This window comes from Eurosta solidaginis, chromosome 4 (assembly GCF_040869045.1).
Source record: "Eurosta solidaginis isolate ZX-2024a chromosome 4, ASM4086904v1, whole genome shotgun sequence".
Classification (NCBI taxonomy): Eukaryota; Metazoa; Arthropoda; class Insecta; order Diptera; family Tephritidae; genus Eurosta; species Eurosta solidaginis.
In genome coordinates this window covers 24,625,406-24,649,171 of record NC_090322.1, presented here as the reverse complement: position 1 = coordinate 24,649,171, position 23,766 = coordinate 24,625,406, and the positions used below count along the sequence as shown (strand labels likewise).

Below are 23,766 nucleotides of genomic sequence, written 5' to 3'. Positions count from 1 at the left end.
TGTCAGCTGACACGTTTTTTCTACGTACGTTCGTGGGTAACTGCCGCATTAAGGTATTAATAAAACAACTTGTCGCTTTACGCGTTATGAAGCGACCAAATCAATTATGGCAATCCGCGTATACGGCCATGTATATCATTGTACAGGTTTACAAGTATGATATGTATGAGAGGGAAACAATTTATTTGCCTTTCTAACACACGGCAGTTTGACACTTCGGTTAGTGTCAAACTAGCGTGGAACCCAGTGGAACCTGGTTGGAACATGAGTTTTGACACTGAACGAAGTGTCAAAATTACCGGGGTTGCTTCGTCGAAAGCGACACAGAGAAGCAAAAAAGGGATCGGAATATCAGATATGGGTTGCTGTGATGGTAAATTTCTTTTAACGAATTTAGTAGGAAATTTTAAGTGCACCCATGTGGGTCCTTCAGAAAATTATAAAAAAGTCTTTAATTGGGGTATCTGAGGACGCGTAGTTATTTCAGTATTAAGAATACAAACACGGGAGTTAAGTTTTTCTACCCGTTCAAAAGTTCTCCGCGAAAAACAGTTTGAAACCGAGGTCGACTGCAATAACCCGTCCAAAAAAGCGGAAAGAAAAATGAATAGACGCATTATTGGAAGCGAGGCAAAAACGCGTCTATTAATACCTCCCCCGACGGTTTTGGTCGTGTTTTAGCAATCGTCCCCGTAAAAAAGTATCACAATTTGTTAATTAAAATTGTCCAAAATATATGGTTATTAAAGAGAGATGTAATTAAGTGCTCGTTTGAAAGTAAATAAGTATATTTCTTTGTAATATAAGAAAAAAAAATTTTAAGTAGTTTTCGATAGCAGCTACTAAACTTTGTTTGGTCCTAAGAAGTACAACAGTGCCAAATAGCATCCACAAAAAAACGAACAAGAACAAGCATTTTATCAGGTGAGCGTGGCTGTGTATGTGCGTGCTGCTACATATCCTACTTGTAGACCTGTACAATGATGTATATGTAAATATCAATGCTGGTACCAATTAGCCGACGAAATACAATAGGCACGAGCCAAATTATGTGTCGGCGGTGGTTAAAAGTGTTGCCGTTTATAACTTTAACCACTCACAGCTAAAAGGGGAATTTATTATAAAATTAAAATAAACGAATTTATTGCTCTTTTGCGAAATAATGTTATATTTCTTCGCAAAATTACTTTAATTTATTTCGCCGCTCCCATATATTTTTTTTCTATGAAAATAATGTAAAATTCTTACTTTGTACTGACATGTGATAAACAAGTCAGCATAAACAGTATGACGTCACAGTGCGAATTCGGGCCAGAAACAGGTAAAACACCACTCTTATTTAGCAATTGCAACACAGTTGCTGCAAATTTGGCTGCGTGACTGCGCGAACAATTTTTCGGCAGAATATGATAGGGGGTTTCAAATAGCAAATAAAAATGTCCATAAGCTGTGACAACTCGGCAATTCAGGATATGCGAAAATTATTTGCAATAATTTATATGAACAATGGATGGAAATTTTAAGATTATATTGCTAATATGTTAGTGGACATTTACTAGGCAATATCTGTGCATGTTTATTTGCATTTTTTACTACCATATTAGTACTTTCATACAGGCTTATAAATAGTTTAGTATTATTTTAAAGGAAAAGTGCGGGGTTATGAAAGTAGTTATGCTCGTCATAATGAATACCCCCAATATGCATCGAAGTTGGAATTTATAAAATCGCAAAAATTTGTCTTTTGACGATTTTTTCAAATGCCATGTTGCCGAATTGCAAAATTCTATCATCAATTTGGACAAATTAAGAAGAAGCATTTATGAATGAAAAATCAAGAGGAAGCTAGTTTTCAGGATTTTGCGATTTACATACAAAACATGAGCATACATATGTACATATGTATGTGTGCTTGTGCGTTTCTGAAAAGAAACGAATAGCCGATTGACGCCTCTTATATATCTATCCTCTTTGGTAAAAGTCATTAAGACGATAATTGGTGAACAAGTTATTGGTAACGATTAAGTAATCGATTAGGTAACGGGTACCTGTCTTGTAGGGCAAGAATAGAAAGCGACCTATCAAAAAAAATCGCCGCTAGGTGGCACAAGGATCGAGATATTCACAAAAATCGTATTTGTGGTCCGATTTGATTTGGTCCATATTTGGAACACATAATACATACATGAATAGAAAACGACATATGATGCCCGATTTGGCTCATATTTGGAACAAATATTGCATACAGTCCGGTAGAAGTGACATCAAAATATTTTGGAGTTGGAGGAGGGACAAGCATACGTGGCGCAGAGTCGAGTAAAGTCTTTGGAAGGATTATGTATTGAGGACTTAGATTGTAACAAATTGTCAGGAAAGAGTCCTTGTAATAATGAGTCACTAAATGAACTAAATAGAATGAGAAATAATAGGCAATTAAATAAAGACTAAAAACTTGAAAATAAAATAATTTAAAAAAAATTTTTAGGTCCTAGGTACTAGTCATCACACTCCTTATCAATCTATGGCGTTGATCAGACAATTAAATAAAAGCGTTGGACGCGTCATATTTCTATTGATAGTCATAAGTAAAACCAACTGAACCTTAATTAGGTTATGCTACGCCTAACAATTTTAGAAATTTCACGCGCCCAACGCTTTTATTTAATTGTCTGATCAACGCCATAGATTGATAAGGAGTGTGATGACTAGTACCTAGGACCTACCTAATTATTTTCTAGATTTTCGTATTATTATTACTTCATGTAAGTATTGTTTTCAATAAAACCGTTTAACTTAAACATTTTTTTTAAATTATTTTATTAGGAGATAAAAATCTAAATTTCCCCTGTGATATTTGTGAAAATAGATTTGTTACGAAAAATGCTTTACGTTTACATAGACGGCAAGTTCACCAAAAGGATGAGTATATGGATTGTAATCTCTGTGGACGCGCTTTACTAAAATCATTTTATCATGTGCACTTGAGGCGTCATAACCAACTGAAGTTTCTGTGCAGCAAATATCGTAAGTGAAAATACATAGTACTTAAAAGTTTGAAAAGGGGCATTGTCATGAGCAATGCGATCAGATTCGGCAATATGTAAACAGCAATTTCATTGTCCTTGCTGTGGTAGTAGGTCAAATGTGCGGCCCTTTATAAACAACTCTTTCAATCCCAGTGTTGTTGTAGCGATAAGGACACTCCCCAAGGCCTTGGGGCGTGTTATCGATTTGATGGTCCTTTGCCGGATGCAGATCCGCTACGTTCCGATACCAAGCCCGACCATCTCGGGAACGATTTGTTATGACCACATGCAACCTTCTTGGCCATACCGCCCTCCCAACCCTTAGATCCATGAGGAGTTCGGGGTGGCCAGAGCCTCGGCTGTTAATGAAACAGGATTCGCCACGGATAGGTGGAGTTTACAATTGGGTTTGCAGAAGTCATATTATGCGCTGGTAACCTGAAAGCGTTGCGCTACACAACCCTTTGAATCTGTTATTTTAGTCGCCTCTTACGACAGGCATACCCACCGCGGGTATATTCTGACCTCCTAACCCGCCGGGGTCTGTGTTGTTAATACTTTGCCGAATATACATAAATTCGGTACGTTCAACAAAATATTACCTTTAAGATACTAGCCCGACTATCTCGGGATCGATTTCAAGCTGGATCATCCAAACACGTCCTTCTGTGAGGAGTTTTTGATTCCCAGTTTACGTTAAATGAGGTATGATAGAACCACTAGTAGAACAAAATACTTCATGATTTTAAACCTGCATTCAAATTTATGTTGTGTTGCTATAGAAATAAAAAAAAAACATTTCCATAACAGTTCTACGACTTTTGATCTTATGCTGTTAACTTCATCTTGTGTTTCCCTCCCTGAATGTTAGGAGAGTTTTACCAGAACTTTCCCTTCGAACCTTCAGCTCGACCTTAAGTTACTAAACGCGAGTCACTCTAACTTAACTTCGTTCTGGATACTGTAACAGGTTAAACTCTTACCTATCCAGAATCAACCCCGACATACAAAATGTATGCCCCGCTTGCAATGTGTCCTCACATGACACCAACCATCTCTTTAATTGTAATGTGGAACCAACGCCTCTAACACCCCTTTCATTATGGTCCACCCCTGTTGAAACAGAAAGTTTCCTTTGACTCCCATTGGAGGCTATTTATGACAATTTGTGATCGGTCGCAACTATTAAGCGGGGCGAAGCACTGCTACAACAACAACATTTGAGAAAAGAATTTGGTACTCATTTCGCTCTATAATTTGCTAACAGTTTAAAAAGAAGTGTACTATGTTTTTATTATTTAATTATTGTTAAATATCATACCATAAATATAAGTTCACGTTTAGTAATTACAGTTACAGGCGACACACAATTGGCATCAACCGCTAAAGAACATAAGCCATACTTTTATGAGCCGCCGCTCAAGCGTGAACGTATCGATGAGGATAATCACGATAACAATATGTTAAATACAATTAAGATATTCCAAAATTCGATGACACAAGCGGTAAGCGCCGAGGATCAATCATTTGGTATGGTGGTAACGGATATGCTAAATACCTTGGGCGTACGACAAAAGGCTGAAGCAAAAGTGCACATTATCAAATATTTAACGGATATGCAATTGCTAGCGCAGCACAATAAATATTAAATTAAACGCATAGCTAAAAACATACATATTTAATGTGTGTGGGTGTATACAGCAGCAGCAGCTTTCTAATAGGAGCGAATTGCGTGCGAACGGACGTGTATTTGGAGCTCGTAAAAAGAATAAACATTATAAAGTCTGTGTGCTTTGATAAGCACTAAAAATTGGTGAAACTAGCAAAGTAGTGACAGGTGATGTACCAGCATTATAAAGTGCCTTTCTTATGAGATTCAATTATATTAATTTAAATAAAAAGGTGAGAATATATTTTGCTTGTGCAGTTTTGTGTAACTGTCAAGCAGAAAATGGAAGAGTGCGGGAAATGTCGCAAAAAAATAAGAGGGGAAACAGGTGTAAGATGTGAGGGTGTGTGTGGTAAGGTTTACCATAAAAACATTGCGTGTCCATCTATCGATGATTATGGCCTTAATTGTTTGAAAGGTTGTAAACTTTTAAGATTTATTTGTGATGATTGCATGACATATGTTTCCAATGTTGATGAGGCGTTAAGGGAAATCTTGGCTATTTCAGAGGTAAACAAAGTAAATTTGAAAGAGCAAAAAAGCGAAATTGAAAAAATTTTGAAATAAGCGCTTCCATAACTCACAACGAAAGAGAGATGAAAATAATAGTAGAAAAAATCTATAAGGTGAACTCAGAAAAACTAGAGTTAGTGAAAAAAAAGAATGCTTGTGCTTAGAAAATAAGGATAAACTAAGTAAAGTTAGTATACCGAATGAGGCGTTCAATAAGCAAAAGGATGAAATTATTAATGAAGTTAAAAAGGTTGCTAATATCCCTAATGAGGCATTTAATAAACAGAAAGAGGAAATTATAAAAGAGGTTAAGAAGGCTGCAAATCAGAATAAAGGTTTTGACGGTGGAAATGTTTCTACATATGCCACTGTTACAAAAGGCATCCCTCCAATTGTTATTAAGCCCAAAGTGAAACAAGCCATTGAGAAAACAAAAACGGATTTAAACAAAATAGATCCATCCCATTTACAAAAAAAAATAATGGCACGATAATTATAAGCGCTAATACAGCAGGCGACAAGGACAAAATAAGAGATACGCTAACAGAAAAGTTGGATAAAAATGTGTATAATATAGCTGAGCCAAAAGTGTATTTTCCTAGAGTTGTGGTAGCTAATATTAGTGCAGAGCATACCAAGAGCGAAATAGTTAGCCGGATACTTGCGCAGAATGATACACTGAGGGAAGCTAAAATAAAATGTATTACAATTAAACGCGCTAAAAAAGAAAATAGAGGACAACATATTAATGCAGTTATAGAAATAGAGCATAAATATTATGAGGCCATCATGAGACATAACAAAATTAATGTTGGATGGGATCGCTGCCCAGTTTATGACGGTCAAACTGTAAAAAGGTGCTACAAATGTTTAGGGTTTAACCACGTAGCTGCCAATTGCACTCTGAAACAGAGATGTAGTAAATGTCTGGGAGAACATGGGGCAGAAAACTGCCAGGAGAGCATGCCCATTAATAAATGTGGTAATTGCGTAGATGCCAATAATCAATTAGGTTTTAAGCTCAATATAGTTATTAGTTTGAAGTGTCTTTTTAATTTTCCTTACGTTGGCGTCATGATACTGTTGATGGCTAATTGATAATACTTTATGTATAAAGTTTTTTGCCGTATTTATTTTGTATTTTAAAGGCTGCGATGACAAAAAGTTTATGAGGCGCCCAGAAGCAGTTCGTTTTGAATACCAATCTAATGTTCAAACTAATAACTACCCCGACTACTTAATAAATAGTTTAATTGAACAAAAACAAATGAGCATAAGAAACACAACACAAAAAACACCAAATACAGATAATAATAACGCGACAAAGCAATACTTTAGCGTCACATATATTCCTAGGTTCACAGAAAACTTAGCACACGACATTATAAATACACCTAACACAACACTAGCATACAGATCAAATTGCACTTTGGCTACTTGTTTTACAAAAACAAAAAAGCCCAATAGAGATACACCAACAAAGCAACATAGTGTATGAAATACCATGTAAAGGGAACCAAAACAACAACAATTTTTGCGACAAAGTCTATTTGGGCACGACCAAAAGGAAATTCGGCACGCGAATAGCTGAGCATGAAGCCGACATACGTAAACAAAAGCCCAGTACAGCATTATCACAGCATGCAATAGACAACAATCATATGTTCGACTTTGATAACGCGAAAATCATAGATAAAGAAATAAGAACAAAAACCAGATATACATTAGAGAGCCTAAGAATGCTGCAAAAAAGAGAAAAGAGCATAAATTTAAGAGAGGACAGTGACAATATTGCCGCTGCATATTTAGTTTGTCTATAATTTAAGTTTAGTGTGACAAGTGTACCACACAAGATGGTATCGATCTCTTTCCTTTTTTTATATTGTTGATTGTTTGTTTAGTTCAGTTTTAAATGTTCTAATATAATTTTCAACCACCACATTTTATTGTAAGTTAAAATAAAAATTCACAAACAAATTTTTGTTCATTGTTGTTACTTTTATGATCAGTGTCATACAACTATATACATGTAAAATTAATAAAATTTATGTACCTTGTTGTTTTTTGGAAAAAAAATAAATATAGCGTTATGCCCTTGAAAATGCCAAGGAAATTTGGCGAAACGTCGGGCTGAAGGTGGAGTAATCGTGTTTTATTTGCACCATGGAAATTAATAGATCAGAGTAGCTTATAAAAAACTAAGACTCTTCTAGCTAAAGTTAATTTTAATGTACCTAATAGGTGTCTTCGTACTTTCTTGCCCTTTTACTTGCGTGTCGGTAGAGCTAACTATTGCATGTTTGACCCGATTTTCCGCGCACTTACCGTATTTAATAGACTGTCAGGGAGTTTCCTTCTTGATTTCTCTTTGTCGAGAAGTACGTTCAAGTCTTCTCTGGATTTGTGGCTGTAATTTATTTTTATTATTTATTCATCTCATTGTTATCTTTTTTCTTTTTTATTATTTACACGGTAATTACATATATAAGTTTGACTATATAGTTTTTATATCTTTCTATTCATTTGTATCTAGTTAGTAAGATTCTTTTCGATCATAGACTTATTTTCCCGAGAAGATGAGTGATGTGGCGAAGCAGTCACTGACTGTGGCGCTGGTTGATCGTAGCAGTCCTTTCGGACAAATGACTACTGAAAGGTGGAGATCTGTGTAAAGGGAGCTTATTAGCTTAATGCTTAAGATGATGCGGGAACAACCAAGTAAGCCCCTTCCAACCTTTGATTCGGGGGGGGGGGGTGGTATAATGGTGTGAAGATGATAGCGTGCGACAACATCGCGAGCTTGCGGTGGCTGGAGGAAGTGGTTCCAAACCTCCAAAGGCAAGGCACGAACGCGCGGTTTGAGGTGGTGGATAAAGCGCAAATCCCCACGGTACCAAAAGTTAAGGTATGGATACCATGCGTGATGAAGTCGGAGGATACACTGCGACTTCTGCAGAATCAGAATCTGAACATACCGACACAGGATTGGAAGGTACTTACTGTATCTCGGCCTACCGAGGATGGTCAGTTCTACATCTTCCAAATAAACAAGCAGGCGGAGGATATTTTGTACACGCAGCTTGGTAAAATGTCCTTTGGCACTGGCAAAATTTACATGCGACTCAGGAAAAGAAGTCCCGAGGATAAAAACCCTAACACGCTAGAGGCTAGAAGAGGACCAGGCGCTTAATAGTGCTGTGACTCGCACAGAGGAACACCCTGCACAACAGTCACGAGAGGCTCAAGGGGACCTCGAATACTCTAAACCAAAAGGGCAAGGGGAGGACGACGACGTCAAGATGAAGGTGCTGGAGGGGGACAAACAGCCCAATGGTGCTGCGAGTCCTACAGATAAACCTCCAACACAGTAAAGTGACGTCGAGCGAACTCCTCCTAACCCTTGAGGAGGGTTCGTTTGACGTGGCGCTGACCCAGGAGCCGTGGCTCTCATCGGGAGGAAAGGTTTCTGGACTTATCGTGCGCGGGTTTGGCGTTTACTACGCGCAAACTGTAGTAATGGTAAGGAAACAGCTGCATTCATATATGCTGCCTAATTACACCAGTGAGTATCTCGTAGCGGTGGCCGTTGAGCAAAAGAATAAGCAGGCATTTATCCTGGCGTCCTGCTACATGGCCCATGCTGCGGAGGTCCCACCGATGGAGTGCAAAAGGCTAGTACAGGAGGAAGGGCGCAAAGGGTGATTGGTCATAGGCGCAGATGCAAATGCGCACCACAATGCGTGGGGAAGAGCAGATACGAACGAGTGAGGCGAATCTCTGTTTTGTTACATCCTGCAAACTAATTTGCAGATAGCCAACGGGGGAAATGTCCCTACATACATTGGTCCAACATCCAGCAGTGTTCTGGATATTACATTGAGCTCCGAGGGTGATATATCAAGGTATGATTGGATGGTTCTTGATAGACCATCCTTCTCCGACCATGCGTATATCAGCTTCAACATCCCCCTAAAGAGGGTAGAGAAGGGAGGAATCTTTAGAAACCCTAGGTCAACGAACTGGACTAAATTCCACGGACATGTAGAAACAAAACTGGGATAACCCAAAGAGGTTGCTAATGTAGAGGAACTGGAGGAGTCGAATGAATTCCTAACAAGGACGCTTATGACTGCGTATAACAAAGCTTGCTCTCTAAGAAGATTCAGAGGAAAAGCAAAGCCGCCATGGTGGAGCAATGAGCTGAGTCTTCTAAGAAGACAGGTAAAAGAAATGTTTAAGCTCGTAAAGACCGCGGAAAGCGAAGCGTGTCGGGACGAGTACAGGGATCTACTGAGGATCTACAAGCGAGAAATTACCAGGGCGAAGAGAAACTCATGGAAAAGTTTCTGTACGGACATAGAGTGCTCCAGCGAAACAGCACGGTTGAAAAAAGTCCTAGCAAAGGGAAACATAGTCCAGGGACTAATAAAGAAAGAGAACGGGGAATGGTCACGTAATAAGGAGGAATCCCTTGAGGTGCTTCTCGATACACATTTCCCATCGGGAGACGGTTTAGAGGAGCCAGCAGAAATCACTCACACTTCGATCACGGAGCTAGTAGTGCCGGGCTTGGTGACCGATACCAAGATCGAGTGGGCAGTGAAGACGTTTTCTAAGTTTAAATCGCCGGGCCCAGATGGTATATTCCCGGCCATGCTACAAGTCTCAAGTAGGGCGGTCGTGGAATGGCTTAAAATAATATTCGATGGGTGCATACGACTGAATTATGTACCGCACTCTTGGAGAACTGCTCGTGTAGCTTTTCTAACAAAGGCGGGGAAGATCGGTCACGTGTATCCCAAAGACTATAGACCCATTAGCTTAACATCATTTCTGCTCAAAACCTTTGAGAGGCTGATAGATGTGTACATAAAGTCCAACGTGGATGAAAAGCTGCTCTCCACAACACAGCATGCGTACACCAAAGGCAAGTCGGTAGACACCGCATTGCATAGGGTGGTAAAAAGCATAGAGAAATCCCTGGAATATAAGGAGTATGCTCTAGGAGTCGTCTTGGACATTGCCGGGGCTTTCAATAATGTTGCAAAATGGGCGATTATGGATGGTCTTAATTACATTAAAGTACATCCTGCCTTAATCAGATGGATCGGCTGCATGTTAAATTGCAGAAAGATTACATCACAATGGGGATTGTACGAGGCCACGAAATCAGTGGACAGGGGCACGCCGCAGGGAGGGGTGCTATCACCTCTGCTGTGGACGCTGGTCATCAACCAACTGCTCAGGCAATTCGATGAGGGACCCGTAAAACTTACCGCTTACGCAGATGACGTTGCAATTGTCATAAGTGGAAAGTGCCTTCCAACGATTAGTTCTTTGATGGATCGGGCGCTTCGCGATATTCATACTTGGTCATCTAATGTCGGGTTGAAAGTCAATGCGGAGAAGACGGATATGGTCTTGTTTACAAAGAGGTACAAGGTCCCAAATTGGACCAGGCCTAAGTTAGAGGGGTGACCTTACCGGAGAAACCTTGCACAAAATGTTTAGGAATCATCCTAGACAGTAAGCTGTCATGGAAGCTCAACGTGGAGGAGAGGGTCAAGAAGGCCTCAACGGCACTCTATGCATGTAAAAGAATGCTGGGGTGTACGTGGGGCCTATCGCCCTCTCTTTCTCATTGGGTTTTTACAGCGATTGTAAGCCCTATTCTATACTATGGAGTTCTTGTTTGGTAGAAAGCCACACAAAAAACAACATACCTCAAAAAATTTGAGGGGGTATGCATACTGTCGATGCTTAGCATTACGGGAGCCCTGAAAACAACCCCGACGGCTACACTGTATGCCATTTTGCACATCCCACCTGTAGACCTGGTAGCAAAGAAACAAGCGTTAACGACCGCAACCAGCCTCGGTGCTTCGGGGCAGCTTGAGCGCCGACCATATGGCCATAGTAGTATAGCGTCATCAATCACAAGACGAACAGACTACATGATTCCCTATCTGCGCTTCGAGGGAGATCTTAAGGCCACAATAGAGGTAGACGGTTGGCGCAAGGGTGCGCAAATGGCGGACAAGGCGATACATGTGTACACCGATGGTTCCAAAGTAGTGGAAGGAGTAGGGTCTGCGGTATACTGCGCTGATCCGGAAATAAGCAGAGCCTACAGGCTGCCGGATTACTGTAGCGTTTTCCAAGCGGAAATATTAGCCGTAACCAAAGCAGTAGAAACCCTGGAAGAGAATAGCTTAAGCTGCAACCGTGTTAACTTTTATATTGACAGTCAAGCAGCAATTAAGGCAAAAATCTCGCATAGCACAGCATCTAAATGCGTGTTAGAGTGTAAGCAGTCTCTGAAGAGAATCGGGACAGGGAGAAGCATACATCTATATAGGGTCCCAGGGCATATGGGAATAGATGGGAATGAAAAAGCGGACGAACTAGCTAAAAAGGGCGCATCCCTTGAAGCTTGCTCCGTAGATGTCCCAATTAGATTGGGCGAGATTAAGCGAAGTCGAGAGGTGCACATGATCGACCAAGCGGGAAAGGTGTGGGTTCAAGAGCGGGGCTGTAAAGTGTCGAAGATTATGTGTAGGTCTTACAACCTTAGACTAACACAGTTGCTCCTCTCATTAAAAAGAGAGGACTGTAGACTCATGACGGGTATTCTGACTGGACACTGCCTTCTGGCGTCACATGCCTTTAAACTAGGCTTGGTCAGTGATAGCAGATGTTGCCAGGCTAAGACTCCAGCTATTAGGAGTGATACAGCTGCCAGATCTAGAAGCAGCAAGTGGCTTAAGTCCTAGGAAGCTTCTAGTATTTGCCAAGAGGACAGAGTTATTTTATAACATAGGTCCTGGTTTTTGATAGGGTTTTTCAGTTTGGTCGTTAAAACAAACTTCTGGTAACACTACGGACTCAATCAGTCTATGTGAGGTCCTCATGGACCGGCCAGTTCAACCTACCTACCTGGTTGTGTGTACATAAAAGCTGGTACAGGGAGGATTGGGAACGCGTCCTTTCCAACCGTCCGATAAGAGTGGCTCGTTCTGCTGAGCTGCTAGCTTTTGGGTTGACCGGAATCAAATGCATTCCGACAGCATAAATAATAAAACTGCGTAATCATACGTCTTGGAGTAGCGCAGGATTGAGAACACGTCCTTCCAACCTCCCAATGAGATGACTCCAAGACTCGCCCGTTTGAACCTCCAGTTCCTGTGCTGATCGGAATCTCATGCATTCCGACACCCCAAACACTAGAAATCCTATTATTATTAAAATATATTTATAATTTGTAATAATCTATGTTTTAGGCTTAAAACGCCATAATAATAAATAAAAATATTATAATAGTCATCATTATAACATGTACCAATTAATAATCATCAAATCACAACAAAATTATTATTAACATAGAATGTTGCACTTAGATTTACAATTTCGAGCATCCCCGGATACAAATGAGCGCAATAAGTTTTTGTTTGTTGTTGTTTTTTTTTGTCCGCATTTTCATTGCGTATGTAATATTTAGTATGTAACAATGATGTATGCATATCAGACAACGAGCTTGAACAGCACTTGGAGCTTGCAAGACCACCTAATGTAAAGGGCGACAGGATGCTGATAAGATAATGATGTATGCATATCAGACAACGAGCTTGAACATCACTTGGAGCTTGCAAGACCACCTAATGTAAAGGGCGACAGGATGCTGATAATATAATGATGTATGCATATCAGACAACGAGCTTGAACATCACTTGGAGCTTGCAAGACCACCTAATGGTGGTTAGAGTGAAATGCACTTCACATATGCATGCTGTTTTGAGATTCACTACGTCCTTTCGGCCGCAAAAACTAAGCCATTACTGCATCCTTTGGAAAATGGAAAAATCTCCATTTGTTTTCACTGGTTTTCCTGTTGTTGTTTTTACACCCAAACACAGAACAAAGCATTATTAACAGATTTATTTAATTAAAACTCTCACAAATAACGCCAAATACACGTATATCAAAGCGTGGCTAAATGAAAATTAGCTATTTCTACGTCATCAAAAACAGCTGATCTTTTGTTTACATGCGCAATGCACAATCTTAGTCTGTGGTTTGTGGTGCTACCTTATGGAAATCAATGTAATCGGTTAATGGTGCCATTCCATAATTCTAAGGCCGTAACTATACCATAGCCAACCAATTGGTTTTTGGTTTCTCGCCATATCCATAACCTAAAAATATTTGAGTTGGTGAATTTAATAACTTTTTGTAGATTTTATTCATTGTTTTGGATACGTTATTACTAAGAGACTTTTTTTTGTGGAATATGTTTGTAATTTTTTGCGTTTTCTTCATTTTTATGGAATTTTCACGATTTTTAGGTTAAGGCTCCACTAATCGATCACATTGGAGATGGTTATGCATATGGTTACGACTATGGCGTTAGGGTTAAAGCCGGAGTCATTGGTGCCGTATGTCGTATCGCTGTATCCGTATCCCTAACGTAATCAGCTGTTTATCGTTACGACGGTAAACCAAAACCCAATTGGTTGGCTACGATACGGTTACGACCTTAGTGGCACCAATAATCGATTGCATTGATTCTCATAAGGTTGGTCGAATCAGCTGTTAAAAGGTTACCGATACGGTTACCGATAAAGCACCATTGTCTCCAGCTTAAGGGAGTTTAACTGGCCCTTTAAATATAACAACATTTTACAGCACTGACTTCCTCATGCCACTCTGTCTTGGATTCAAACGAAATGCGACACTGTTTCGTTAATTTTTTTCCCCGTGGTGTGTGTAGTGCCGAAAGTGACGAATTAGTTTTCAATTGACAAAATTTTCCAATATATGAAAATTTTTGCATTTTTTGCCAATTGAAACAATTAAAAAGTTGTTAAAACAACTATATTTTTAAAATCACAAAAAAAATTAATAAAACCTTTGTAAAAAGAAAAAATGGCAGAAGGAGGAAATAGCAAACGCATCGTTGTCAATGTGAAAACGCCGAAGGAGAAGAAAACTATTGAAGTGGATGAAGATTCTGGAATTAAGGACGTGAGTGTACTTTGAGCTATATGTTAAGCTTTAAATTTTTATTATAGTTATATTTACGGTAAGTGCGGTTTAAGGTGTATTGTCTAGCGACAGAAATAACGCATGTGACACTTGTGCTGCTGCTACCAGCCATACAGATTTGGGCTTTCGTTTGCGTGGTGGCAGATGATTGGTGATTGGAGGTTTGAAGCGTATGTAAGGAAGCATAAATTTTACGAAATGAGTGAATTACAAAACAAAAAATATATACAGCCGCGGTGGCGCAACCGATGATATACATGTTTGTATATATGCATATTAGCGGCAACCGGTAGTTTTATTTTTATTATTAATTCATGAAAAATGTAAATATGTTGTTTACATCGCCGGGCAGGCGTGGTTGCTTGAATGATATGAAGAAATTCAACGTCATTGTTGTAAAATTATACATAGATAATAATTACATATCTATATTCAATTTTAATACTATCTTTGTTCAAACACTTATTTATGGGATTAAAGTACATTCTAATGATATCCTCAGAATTAAACAAAACGTTCACTTATGTTCTACATCCAATTTCTATCTAAAGGTCAAGTCGCTTCGTCCAAATAGTTGGCTATAAACTTTAATCTGTTCTTCCCACAGCCAACATGAAAATATTGAAATTCAAAAAATATCGGACCCATATCACTATAGCACCATATCCAACTCCTTCCATAACCTAACTTCCTAAAAAATATATTTCAAGCTGCATCCTACTCATTTTGGTCTGTTCCTTCTGCTATCAAAGGCGCAACTACCCTACCCTCGTTTTTCGTCTCTGGTAAAAAATATCTTTCAATATTAAAATCATCCAACAAGCTTATGGAAACATTCGTTGAACTCTTGGTATTAAAAATTAAATGAACTTACTTCAGACCAGGTGTCGCCTAAGAAATGTCAAAATACACTAGATGATCGATGCAATTGACTGCTGAGTGGAATATCATCCTATCTCAGCTGCCGTCTCAAAAACGCCCTACCTCAGAAAATATTTCACTAATGCTATATTTCAGAATTTCTTCCACAAACGCCCTATCTAAGCTCAATTTCAGTACAATTTTACATTAGCAGATTGCGTTTTTTGAACATATTCAGAAATAGACCGTTCTTCAACCGAATTTTAAGATAGGGCCTTTTTGAAACAAATTTTGAAATAAGGTGACGGTCAAACGTAGTCTAAAATAGGGCGTTTTGCATCTAAGATAGGGTGATATTCCACTCAGCAGTCGACATCATAAAAAAGTCATTTAGTATATATCAAATTTAATGAGTCGCGGTGGTAACCAAAAATTATATTTAAAAAATGAAATACAAATTAAATTTGTTTGTCTCTTTTCCAGTTCAAGCAACTAGTAGCGCGAAAGTTCGATTCTGAACCAGAGCAATTGGTTTTAATTTTTGCTGGTAAAATTATGAAAGATAACGACACACTTAGGACGCACAACATCAAAGATGGTCTAACCGTACATTTGGTTATAAAGGCGCCAACACGTCAGCAAGATCCGGCTGCACGACCAGCTGCAGATGTACGTCAAACACCATTCGGTCTAAATCAATTAGGCGGATTAGCTGGTATGGAGGCATTGGGTGCTGGAACCGGTTCATTTATGGATTTGCAAGCGCGTATGCAAAGTGAATTATTGAATAATGGTGATATGTTACGCACTTTATTGGATAATCCGCTTGTACAACAAATGATGAATAATCCAGAAACAATGCGTTCACTCATCACATCAAATCCTCAAATGCAAGATTTAATGCAACGTAATCCCGAGATTTCCCATATGTTGAATAATCCGGAATTACTGCGGCAAACTATGGAGTTAGCACGTAATCCGTCTATGTTGCAAGAATTGATGCGCTCACATGATCGAGCGATGTCTAATTTGGAATCAGTGCCAGGTGGCTATAATGCACTACAACGTATATATCGCGATATTCAAGAGCCAATGTTGAATGCAGCAAGTGATTCTTTTTCGCGCAATCCCTTTTCTGGACTAATGGACAGTTCGGGTAGGTTTATATAATAACGTTCTTTGGTCAAAAGTATTAGGTTGCCCATTACAATATACATACATACAGATAAGAATCGAAAAAAGATGTAAGAAACAAAAAAACTAAAAGCATAAGGAACCGCCAACAGAACGAAAAGTAAACAATCAAATGGGTAATTCACCACAAGGGAAATGTGTCTTGAAATTTCCAATTTGAAAGTGTGGCCATGTTATTGAGGTGAATGCATAAGAAAAAAATAACTGTAATAGGATAGGTTAGGTTGAACTGGCCGTTCATTTAATACATCACATAGGCTGAATGTGTCAATAATTTTACCAGAATAATTTATATTTTTTGAAAGATTACTTCCTTTTTGACTACAAAAAATTTGGTCAAATTAAAACACTGGCGCTAGCGGGTTAACCTGTCACACAACAGTATATTTATTTGGCACAACGTATGCATTTCGAGCAGACCTGCTCATCATCAGCGACGCGCTACTAAAACAAAAGTTACAGAAAATCAACTAAAATAATATGTATACAATGTAACAAAAAGATTTGTTCATAAAACATTATTAACTACACTAAAGAGAAGAGAGGTGAGTTTATATTGCCGTTGTCAGCGTTCATTATGCTCTTATTTTTGCTGATGTACAACGATTCGTATGCGTCCAATTTTTTGTAGTTGTACACAGCTTTTATTAGGCACACACTCTCTTCTAACGTGCCGATCGTATGTATAGTTGGGTTTTCATCTGACGTCGAATTAAAATGCGCTGCTGCTGCAGAAAGATGTATATGCAAAGATTCTCGAAAAGTAAAGATGCTGCAGGCGCAAACTTCGGTGGAAAGCAGCGGAGCTTCACAAAATTCTAGTAGGTCACTTTCACCACACCAAAAACTTTAGCACAATTTTTAACATAATTTAAGCGCACAAATACACTTATTGGAGTTTTAGAAAGTAAAAGTTAAAATTCTGAACACATTAGCTGAATAAAAAGTGTACAAATAATTGTTAAATAAAAAATACAGGCAGTGGTAGTTTAACAAATTATGCTGTGGTAAGTGGTGAATGTGACCTACTAGAATTTTGTGAAGCTTGCTTCACACGATTTTTCATCCCTGCAACATCTTACATTCCGATAATCTTTGGTATATGTTTGTTATTTGTACGTTTTTCATGCTCTTTTAAAGCCAACTGCGATTTGTCTTTTGTGAAATGCATACGTTGTGTCAAATAAATATACTGTTGTGTGAGAGGTTAACCCGCTAGCGCCAGTGTTTTAATTTGACCAAATTGTTTGGAGTCAAAAAGGAAGTAATCTTTCAAAAAAATATAAATTAACAGCAGACTACAAACATAAGGTTCAACTATTTGATAAAAAATAGTGATTATATGTTTCGTTACCAGAATACCTCCTACATTACTCACTTCACGTGTTGACTTGAGGGGGGCAACGAAAATCTTTAAGTTAGTTTTTTTTTTTGTTTTGAAAAATATTTCGTATAATTTTGTGTTTAGTCCGATATGATACACAAATTGGAGGATTTTTTTCGCGGGAATAAATTTGCGAGAGCAAAATTATGCGGGAATATTTAGAATTGCGCTGAATTGCAAGCAATTAATTGTTACCTAAAAGTATTTGGCCAAGGCTATCTTTATAGTGTTCACATTTACATATTTAAATTTTCGCTTTCCTCATCTTAACCAGGTGGAAATAATCCGCAGCAGGGCACTGAAAACCGTCAACCATTACCAAATCCTTGGGGTGGTACTGGAAACGCTAGTGGCACAGCCGGTGGTGCCGATTTGCCACCACGTGGTTTACTTAATACACCCGCTATGCAGAGTCTAATGCAGCAAATGACCGAAAATCCATCACTAATGCAAAGTCTTTTAAATGCACCCTATACTCGGTCCATGATGGACGCAATGTCACAAGACCCGGAAATGGCATCACGTCTACTAAGTACTAGCCCATTATTGGCCAATAATCCACAATTGCAGGATCAGGTACGCCAAATGATGCCACAGTTCCTCAACCAGATGCAAAATCCTGAAGTACAGAGTATGTTGACAAATCCGGAAGCATTGAATGCAATCATGCAAATACAACAGGGTATGGAACAGTTGCGTTCGGCCGCTCCGGGACTAGTTGGCTCACTGGGTATACCACCACCACCACCTGGTAATACGGAAACATCTACTGGTACAACAACTTCTACCACAACAACCACTAGCGCTGGCGGTGGTGATGCTAATCGCCCGGCTACAGCGCCTGGTGGTGGACCGAACGCGCAGCTTTTCAATGAATTTGTTGCGCGTATGTTAAATGGTATGAGTATGCAATCAGACAATACCCAACCACCGGAAGTACGCTACCAATCACAGTTAGAACAATTGTCGGCAATGGGTTTTCCCAATAGAGATGCCAACTTGCAAGGTTTGTTAAAAAAATTGTATTGAAACTTACAATATTTTAAAATAAATTATTACAGCGCTAATTGCCACTTTTGGAGATATCAATGCAGCAGTTGAGAGGCTATTGGCGCTTAATCAATTATCCCTAAGTTAACATCTTTAAATAAATTGCGATTGTTTATTTAATTAAAAGAAAACAAAAAAACAGAAATTAAAAACAACAAAAAATAAAACTAATAGCTGCTGCTGCTAACTAGTAACGCCCCGAAATAAACCTTTTCGCTTATCCTTATGAAAACAAACAAAATGCAGTTAATCTAGCAAAGTCATCAGATACGGAAAATGAAATTGCGGTATCAAAGGAATTTGTAAAAATAAATGATGACAGTTAAGAAACATGCGTTTATGTTTGCTTGGAAATGCAGCAAGTATTTGAAAATTACATATATTATAGAAATACCAAAAGTATAAAAGTAGAAGGAACCATTGAAAAGCAGAAACGTGAAGGGTTTAGCAGTGAAATACAACAAAATATAAAACAAAGAAGGAAATAAAAGTAAAGCATTTGCTTAACATAAAATTTAACTATACTTTGCTTGTTTAGTTTACAAAATAAAATCTAATGGTCAAATTCATGAAAAGTCAAAATGGCATATTTTTTTTGTTAATATTTATGTAGCAGCCATTTTGTTTATATAATATTAGTTGAAAATTATATCCGTACGCAAAAAAATGCAAAATAAAATTTCGAAAAATGAAAAAGATAAATGCACACAATAAAAGTTGAGAAAAAGGTGAATTAATAATGTTTCAAAATATATTTAAACATTTTTAAACACATATTTTGATTGATTAATTTCTAAGTTCTGTTTAGATCATACATTTTTTATTGAATTTGACTATTAAATTGTAAGCCTGTAAATTTTAAATATATAATATGCATTAATATTCCAATCTAAAAAATTATTCCAATGGTCGCACCAATTTTCTATACTTTTAAAATATTTTTTTTTTCTGTTTTAATTTCTTTTGCAAAAATTGAGTGTCCAGCAAATGCGCAACTAAAGTTTTTTTTTAATAAAGTAGTTGACAACATTTGTGTAGGCGTAGTAGATTACAAGACACTAAATGAAAAAAAATAAAAATGCATTTAGCGTATCTAAAGCCAGCATACACACAGGCATACGTACAATGCTATCATATAACTTTTTTATGATTCAGCGATTTTTCTTTCTTGTTTGTTTGGGTTGTTCTATATTCTAAAAGTGATGTCGATATTGGAATATCAGCCAGTGGGTTGTCGTTGAAATGCAGCTCACTCGATTATAAAAACAGGAGCTTATGAATTTATCATTGAAATATTTTTATATTCGATTCCTACTCTGGCGATACTTGGTCCACCCAGCGCATATCAAATTTTTCAGTTACAAACAAAATTTCTTACTCTACTATTTGCTTACATTAAAACACATCTACATTTATATTTACATATAGTTTGATTAATACCAAAATATGAGACTAGTATTTGTGTATGAGGGAGGCAGTGAATTTTTGGCTTAACATATAACAACCAATTAAAAGGATTCCAAGTAAAAAATATTTTAAATAGTAACGAAACAAATGTATAGAATTATTATACAACATATAATAAAAAAAACTTAAAATTTCACGCATATAATAAATGGTGTCGCATTGTGTTGAAAAATAAAGTTTATTTCTATTTTAAAGGTAAAGCATAAATTAGTGTTTTCGTTTAAAATATGTGGAAAAGTGTAACTGCCGCTGCATTGCAGCGCCTAATTGATCTGTGGATGCCATAATTAATCAACAAAATAGTTTAAAGAACCGTAAACTCATGAATCTCCTTGAAATTTCTTTGAACGGAAAGCTCAAAGCTTGCTTCAACATGTCTATCAAATGTCCATGACTCCCGAAGTTCCTTCTAAAAATAGGACCATTATCTTAACATACTCTAACAAAAACTTTTTTTGATGTTGTAACTGGCTTTTCTGGTGCTAGCCCGACAGGTTCTGCAACGATTTTCTGTTATGCCCCTCGTATCCTCGGATCTGGATTTAAGTCGCATTTTTCGACGGGCATGTATATCCTGGGAAAATTCTAAGCCTCCTACTATGACAATCCCATTTACGCTTCCCAAGGCAGTCGCTTCTATATACCGGAGCGACTCGAGATTTTTCCCGACCAAGGACTGTCATTTCAGTGTAACCCCCCAGCGGGTTAGGGGATCAGAATATACCCGCGGTAGGTGTGCCTGTCGTAAGAGGCGACTAAAATACCAGATTCAAGGGGCTGTGCAGTGCAATCCTTCAGGTTGCCAGCGCAATATATAGCTTCTCCAAACCCAATTTTCAACCTCACCTATCCGCGGCGAATCCTGTTTCACTAACAGACGAGCCTCTGGCGACCCCAAGCTCCTCATGGAACTTGGGGGTGGGGAGGGAGGGAATGGCCTGAAGGGTTATTGCGGCCACATAAATCGTTCCCGAGATGGTCGGGCTAGAACCTTAATGGTGCTGTGGTACCGGAGCGTACCGGATCTGTATCCGGCAAAGGACCATCACATCGATAACTCTCCCCAAAGCCTTCGGGGAGCAACCTTATTGCTACAAACACAAACAACATTTCAGTGTAACCCCCTTTAATTTGTTGCGTCCCTCCCACAACTTGTCATCCTCTCAGCAGCTCCTTGCAGCGGTACTGCTCCATATTTTCTTGCTCCGGGAAGGTATCGCGCCCAATACGGGTCCGTCTCCTTTTTGTGGCTCCTTGCTGTTCACGCCCTATGACGTCCCGTAGTCTGCGCCTTAGCGGCCCCGCTACCTTCCAGCAGCCCTGCTGCTCAGCAAGCCACAACAAGTAGTCACAAACCCAGGCGTAGTCACCCGTCACTTCAGAATTCTGCAGTTAAACTGTAATGGATTAACTGGGAAGATCATGGAGATAGTCGATTTCATGAAGCAGCACAACATCCGCATTGCTGCGATTCAAGAGACTAAACTCACAGCAAGATCTGCACTGCAGACCTGTTCTGGGTATAATGTCCACAGAAAAGATCGCGAGAGCGGAAACGGAGGCGGCCTCGCGTTTATCATACACCACTCTGTGCAATATCATATATTTGATCCCGACTTCGACCGCAGGGAAAGTGTCTTAGAACGTCAAGGCTTATCTGTCCGGTCAGGTGATGCAAACCTAGAAATCATCAATATCTACATCCCTACTGCCACCTGTTGCCCCAGTGGATACCGCCCTAATATCAGCGCCTCACTCACTGGCAACAATCCCATTATCTTAGGCGATTTCAATGCCCATCACGATCTATGGCATTCAAACTTGCGGGCGGACAGTAGGGGTGAGATGTTGGCGGATCAAATAGAAGAAACGACGTTGTGCACAATAAACGGAGACGCCCCACAGGTAGGAAGCTGTCACAGTTCGCCGGATATTTCAATCGTGAGCGCAGAACTCGTAAACTGCGTCAACTGGCAGCCGATGGTAACATTGGCATCCGACCACCTGCCTATACTTATTTCGCTCGAGCGTACCGCCAACTTCATCGTCACAGAAAAACGCACCTTCATGAACTTTAAAAAAGGAAAGTGGGACGAATACAAATCCTTTACAGACAACCGCTTTGCTGCCCTCCCTATCCCGACTGATGCCCGCCAAGGGGAGCGTGCTTTCCGTAAGGTCATTGAATCCGCCTCGGCTTGGTTCATTCCCGCCGGTAGAATTCCCGAAATTCGGCCCACTTCCCGGCGGAGGCCGCAAATTTAGCGAGAGAACGTGACCTTATACGACAGCTCGATACCGGCGACCCCCAAATAAGGGATATAAACCAACGCATCAGATTGCTTGTGGATGAACACAAGCGGGCGAAATGGAAGGAGCACCTAAGCGGTTGTAACCTCTCTGCCGGTATAGGTAAACTTTGGTCCACCGTAAAGTCCCCATCGAATCCGTCTAGGCACAATGACAAAGTTTCCATCGCCTTTGGCGATAAAGTGCTGTCGGATGCGAAAAAATGCACGATCGCTTTCTGCCGACAATATATAATGCATTCTACGGTCGAAAAAGGTAGACGAAGGGCAAACAGACACGCACATAAACAAATTCAGCGCGTCACCAATTACCATCACCGCCAAAGAGGTTGAGGATGCCATCGGTCATGCAGTGGGCCCAGACGGCAAAGGGTTTCAAATATTTAGCACATGTCTTCAACCTGTTTCTTTCCACCTTTGTCATACCCGAAAAATGGAAAATGGCCAAGTTGGTCCCGCTACTAAAGCCTGGGAAACCAGCTAACATAGGAGAGTCATATCGCCCGATATCTCTCCTATCGCCAGTAGCCAAGACGCTTGAAACCATTTTGCTCCCCTACTTCAAAGCAAATTTGCAGCTAGCCTGTCATCAGCATGGCTTCAGAAAACTCCATAGCATCACCACCGCTCTAAATGCCATCAGCACCCAGATAAATTGCGGTTTAAATCAAAACCCACACCATAGAACAGTACTCGTTGTGCTAGACCTATCAAAAGCTTTTGATACGGTCAACCATGGCACGTTACTGCAGGAACTGGAAGGGCCTACCCTTCCGCCCTGTCTTAAAAGGTGGACCGCAAATTATCTGGGTGGTCGGCAGGCATCGGTGCAATTTAGAAATGAAACATCAAAACCAAGAAGAATTAAACAAGGAGTGCCACAGGGTGGTGTCCTATCCCCACTTTTGTTTCATTTCTACATATCTAAGCTACCTTCGCCACCAGAAGGAGTTACTATCGTTTCCTACGCCGATGACTACAGAGTAATGGCCACAGGCCCAAGCCCACAGATCGATGAGCTTTGCAACAGAATAAACGGCTGCCTCCCTGATCTCTCCAGTTTTTCCGCCTCGCGAAACCTGGAATTATCACCGACTAAATCCTCCGCGACCTTATTTACAACATGGACGTCCCAAATGTCAACCATTTTGAACATCCACGTCGATGGCACTACGCTGCCGAGTGTCCTACACCCGAAAATCTTGGGTGTGACGTTTGATCAGGATCTACATTTTGGTGAGCACGCAGCCG

At 39.4% G+C, this 23,766-nt stretch overlaps 3 protein-coding genes across 5 annotated transcripts in view; 2 read left to right on the top strand and 1 right to left on the bottom strand.

The window, feature by feature from the left end:
- The window catches only part of LOC137249331 (solute carrier family 7 member 14), a 239,002-nt gene that overhangs the window by 193,370 nt on the left and 21,866 nt on the right, over nucleotides 1-23,766 (bottom strand). The window lies entirely within an intron of this gene.
- LOC137249336 (transcription factor Adf-1-like) lies at nucleotides 14-4,675 on the top strand. Its single transcript, XM_067780715.1, has 3 exons — nucleotides 14-53; nucleotides 2,900-3,024; nucleotides 4,380-4,675. Exons 2-3 carry the CDS (start codon nucleotides 2,928-2,930, stop codon nucleotides 4,673-4,675), a joined length of 393 nt encoding a protein of 130 aa, XP_067636816.1. The 5' UTR covers nucleotides 14-53; nucleotides 2,900-2,927.
- On the top strand, nucleotides 4,746-20,413 carry Ubqn (ubiquilin). 2 transcript variants are annotated; one of them, XM_067780702.1, is made up of 4 exons: nucleotides 4,746-4,863; nucleotides 15,595-16,267; nucleotides 17,964-18,695; nucleotides 18,751-20,413. In XM_067780702.1, exons 2-4 carry the CDS (start codon nucleotides 15,667-15,669, stop codon nucleotides 18,825-18,827), a joined length of 1,410 nt encoding a protein of 469 aa, XP_067636803.1. In that variant the 5' UTR covers nucleotides 4,746-4,863; nucleotides 15,595-15,666; the 3' UTR covers nucleotides 18,828-20,413. The 2 variants fall into 2 exon arrangements, with proteins under 2 accessions (XP_067636803.1, XP_067636802.1); XM_067780701.1 differs by lacking the exon at nucleotides 4,746-4,863 and adding an exon at nucleotides 13,942-14,229.

What these genes read in the sequence shown, in the direction of transcription:
- LOC137249336 (XM_067780715.1), top strand. Translation starts at nt 2,928, where the DNA reads ATGGATTGTAATCTCTGTGGACGCGCTTTACTAAAATCATTTTATCAT. An exon ending in GTTTCTGTGCAGCAAATATC is followed by an intron (nt 3,025 to 4,379) that starts GTAAGTGAAAAT and finishes TAGTAATTACAG; the next exon opens with TTACAGGCGACACACAATTG.
- Ubqn (XM_067780701.1), top strand. Translation starts at nt 14,131, where the DNA reads ATGGCAGAAGGAGGAAATAGCAAACGCATCGTTGTCAATGTGAAAACG. An exon ending in TGGACTAATGGACAGTTCGG is followed by an intron (nt 16,268 to 17,963) that starts GTAGGTTTATAT and finishes CATCTTAACCAG; the next exon opens with GTGGAAATAATCCGCAGCAG. An exon ending in TAGAGATGCCAACTTGCAAG is followed by an intron (nt 18,696 to 18,750) that starts GTTTGTTAAAAA and finishes AAATTATTACAG; the next exon opens with CGCTAATTGCCACTTTTGGA.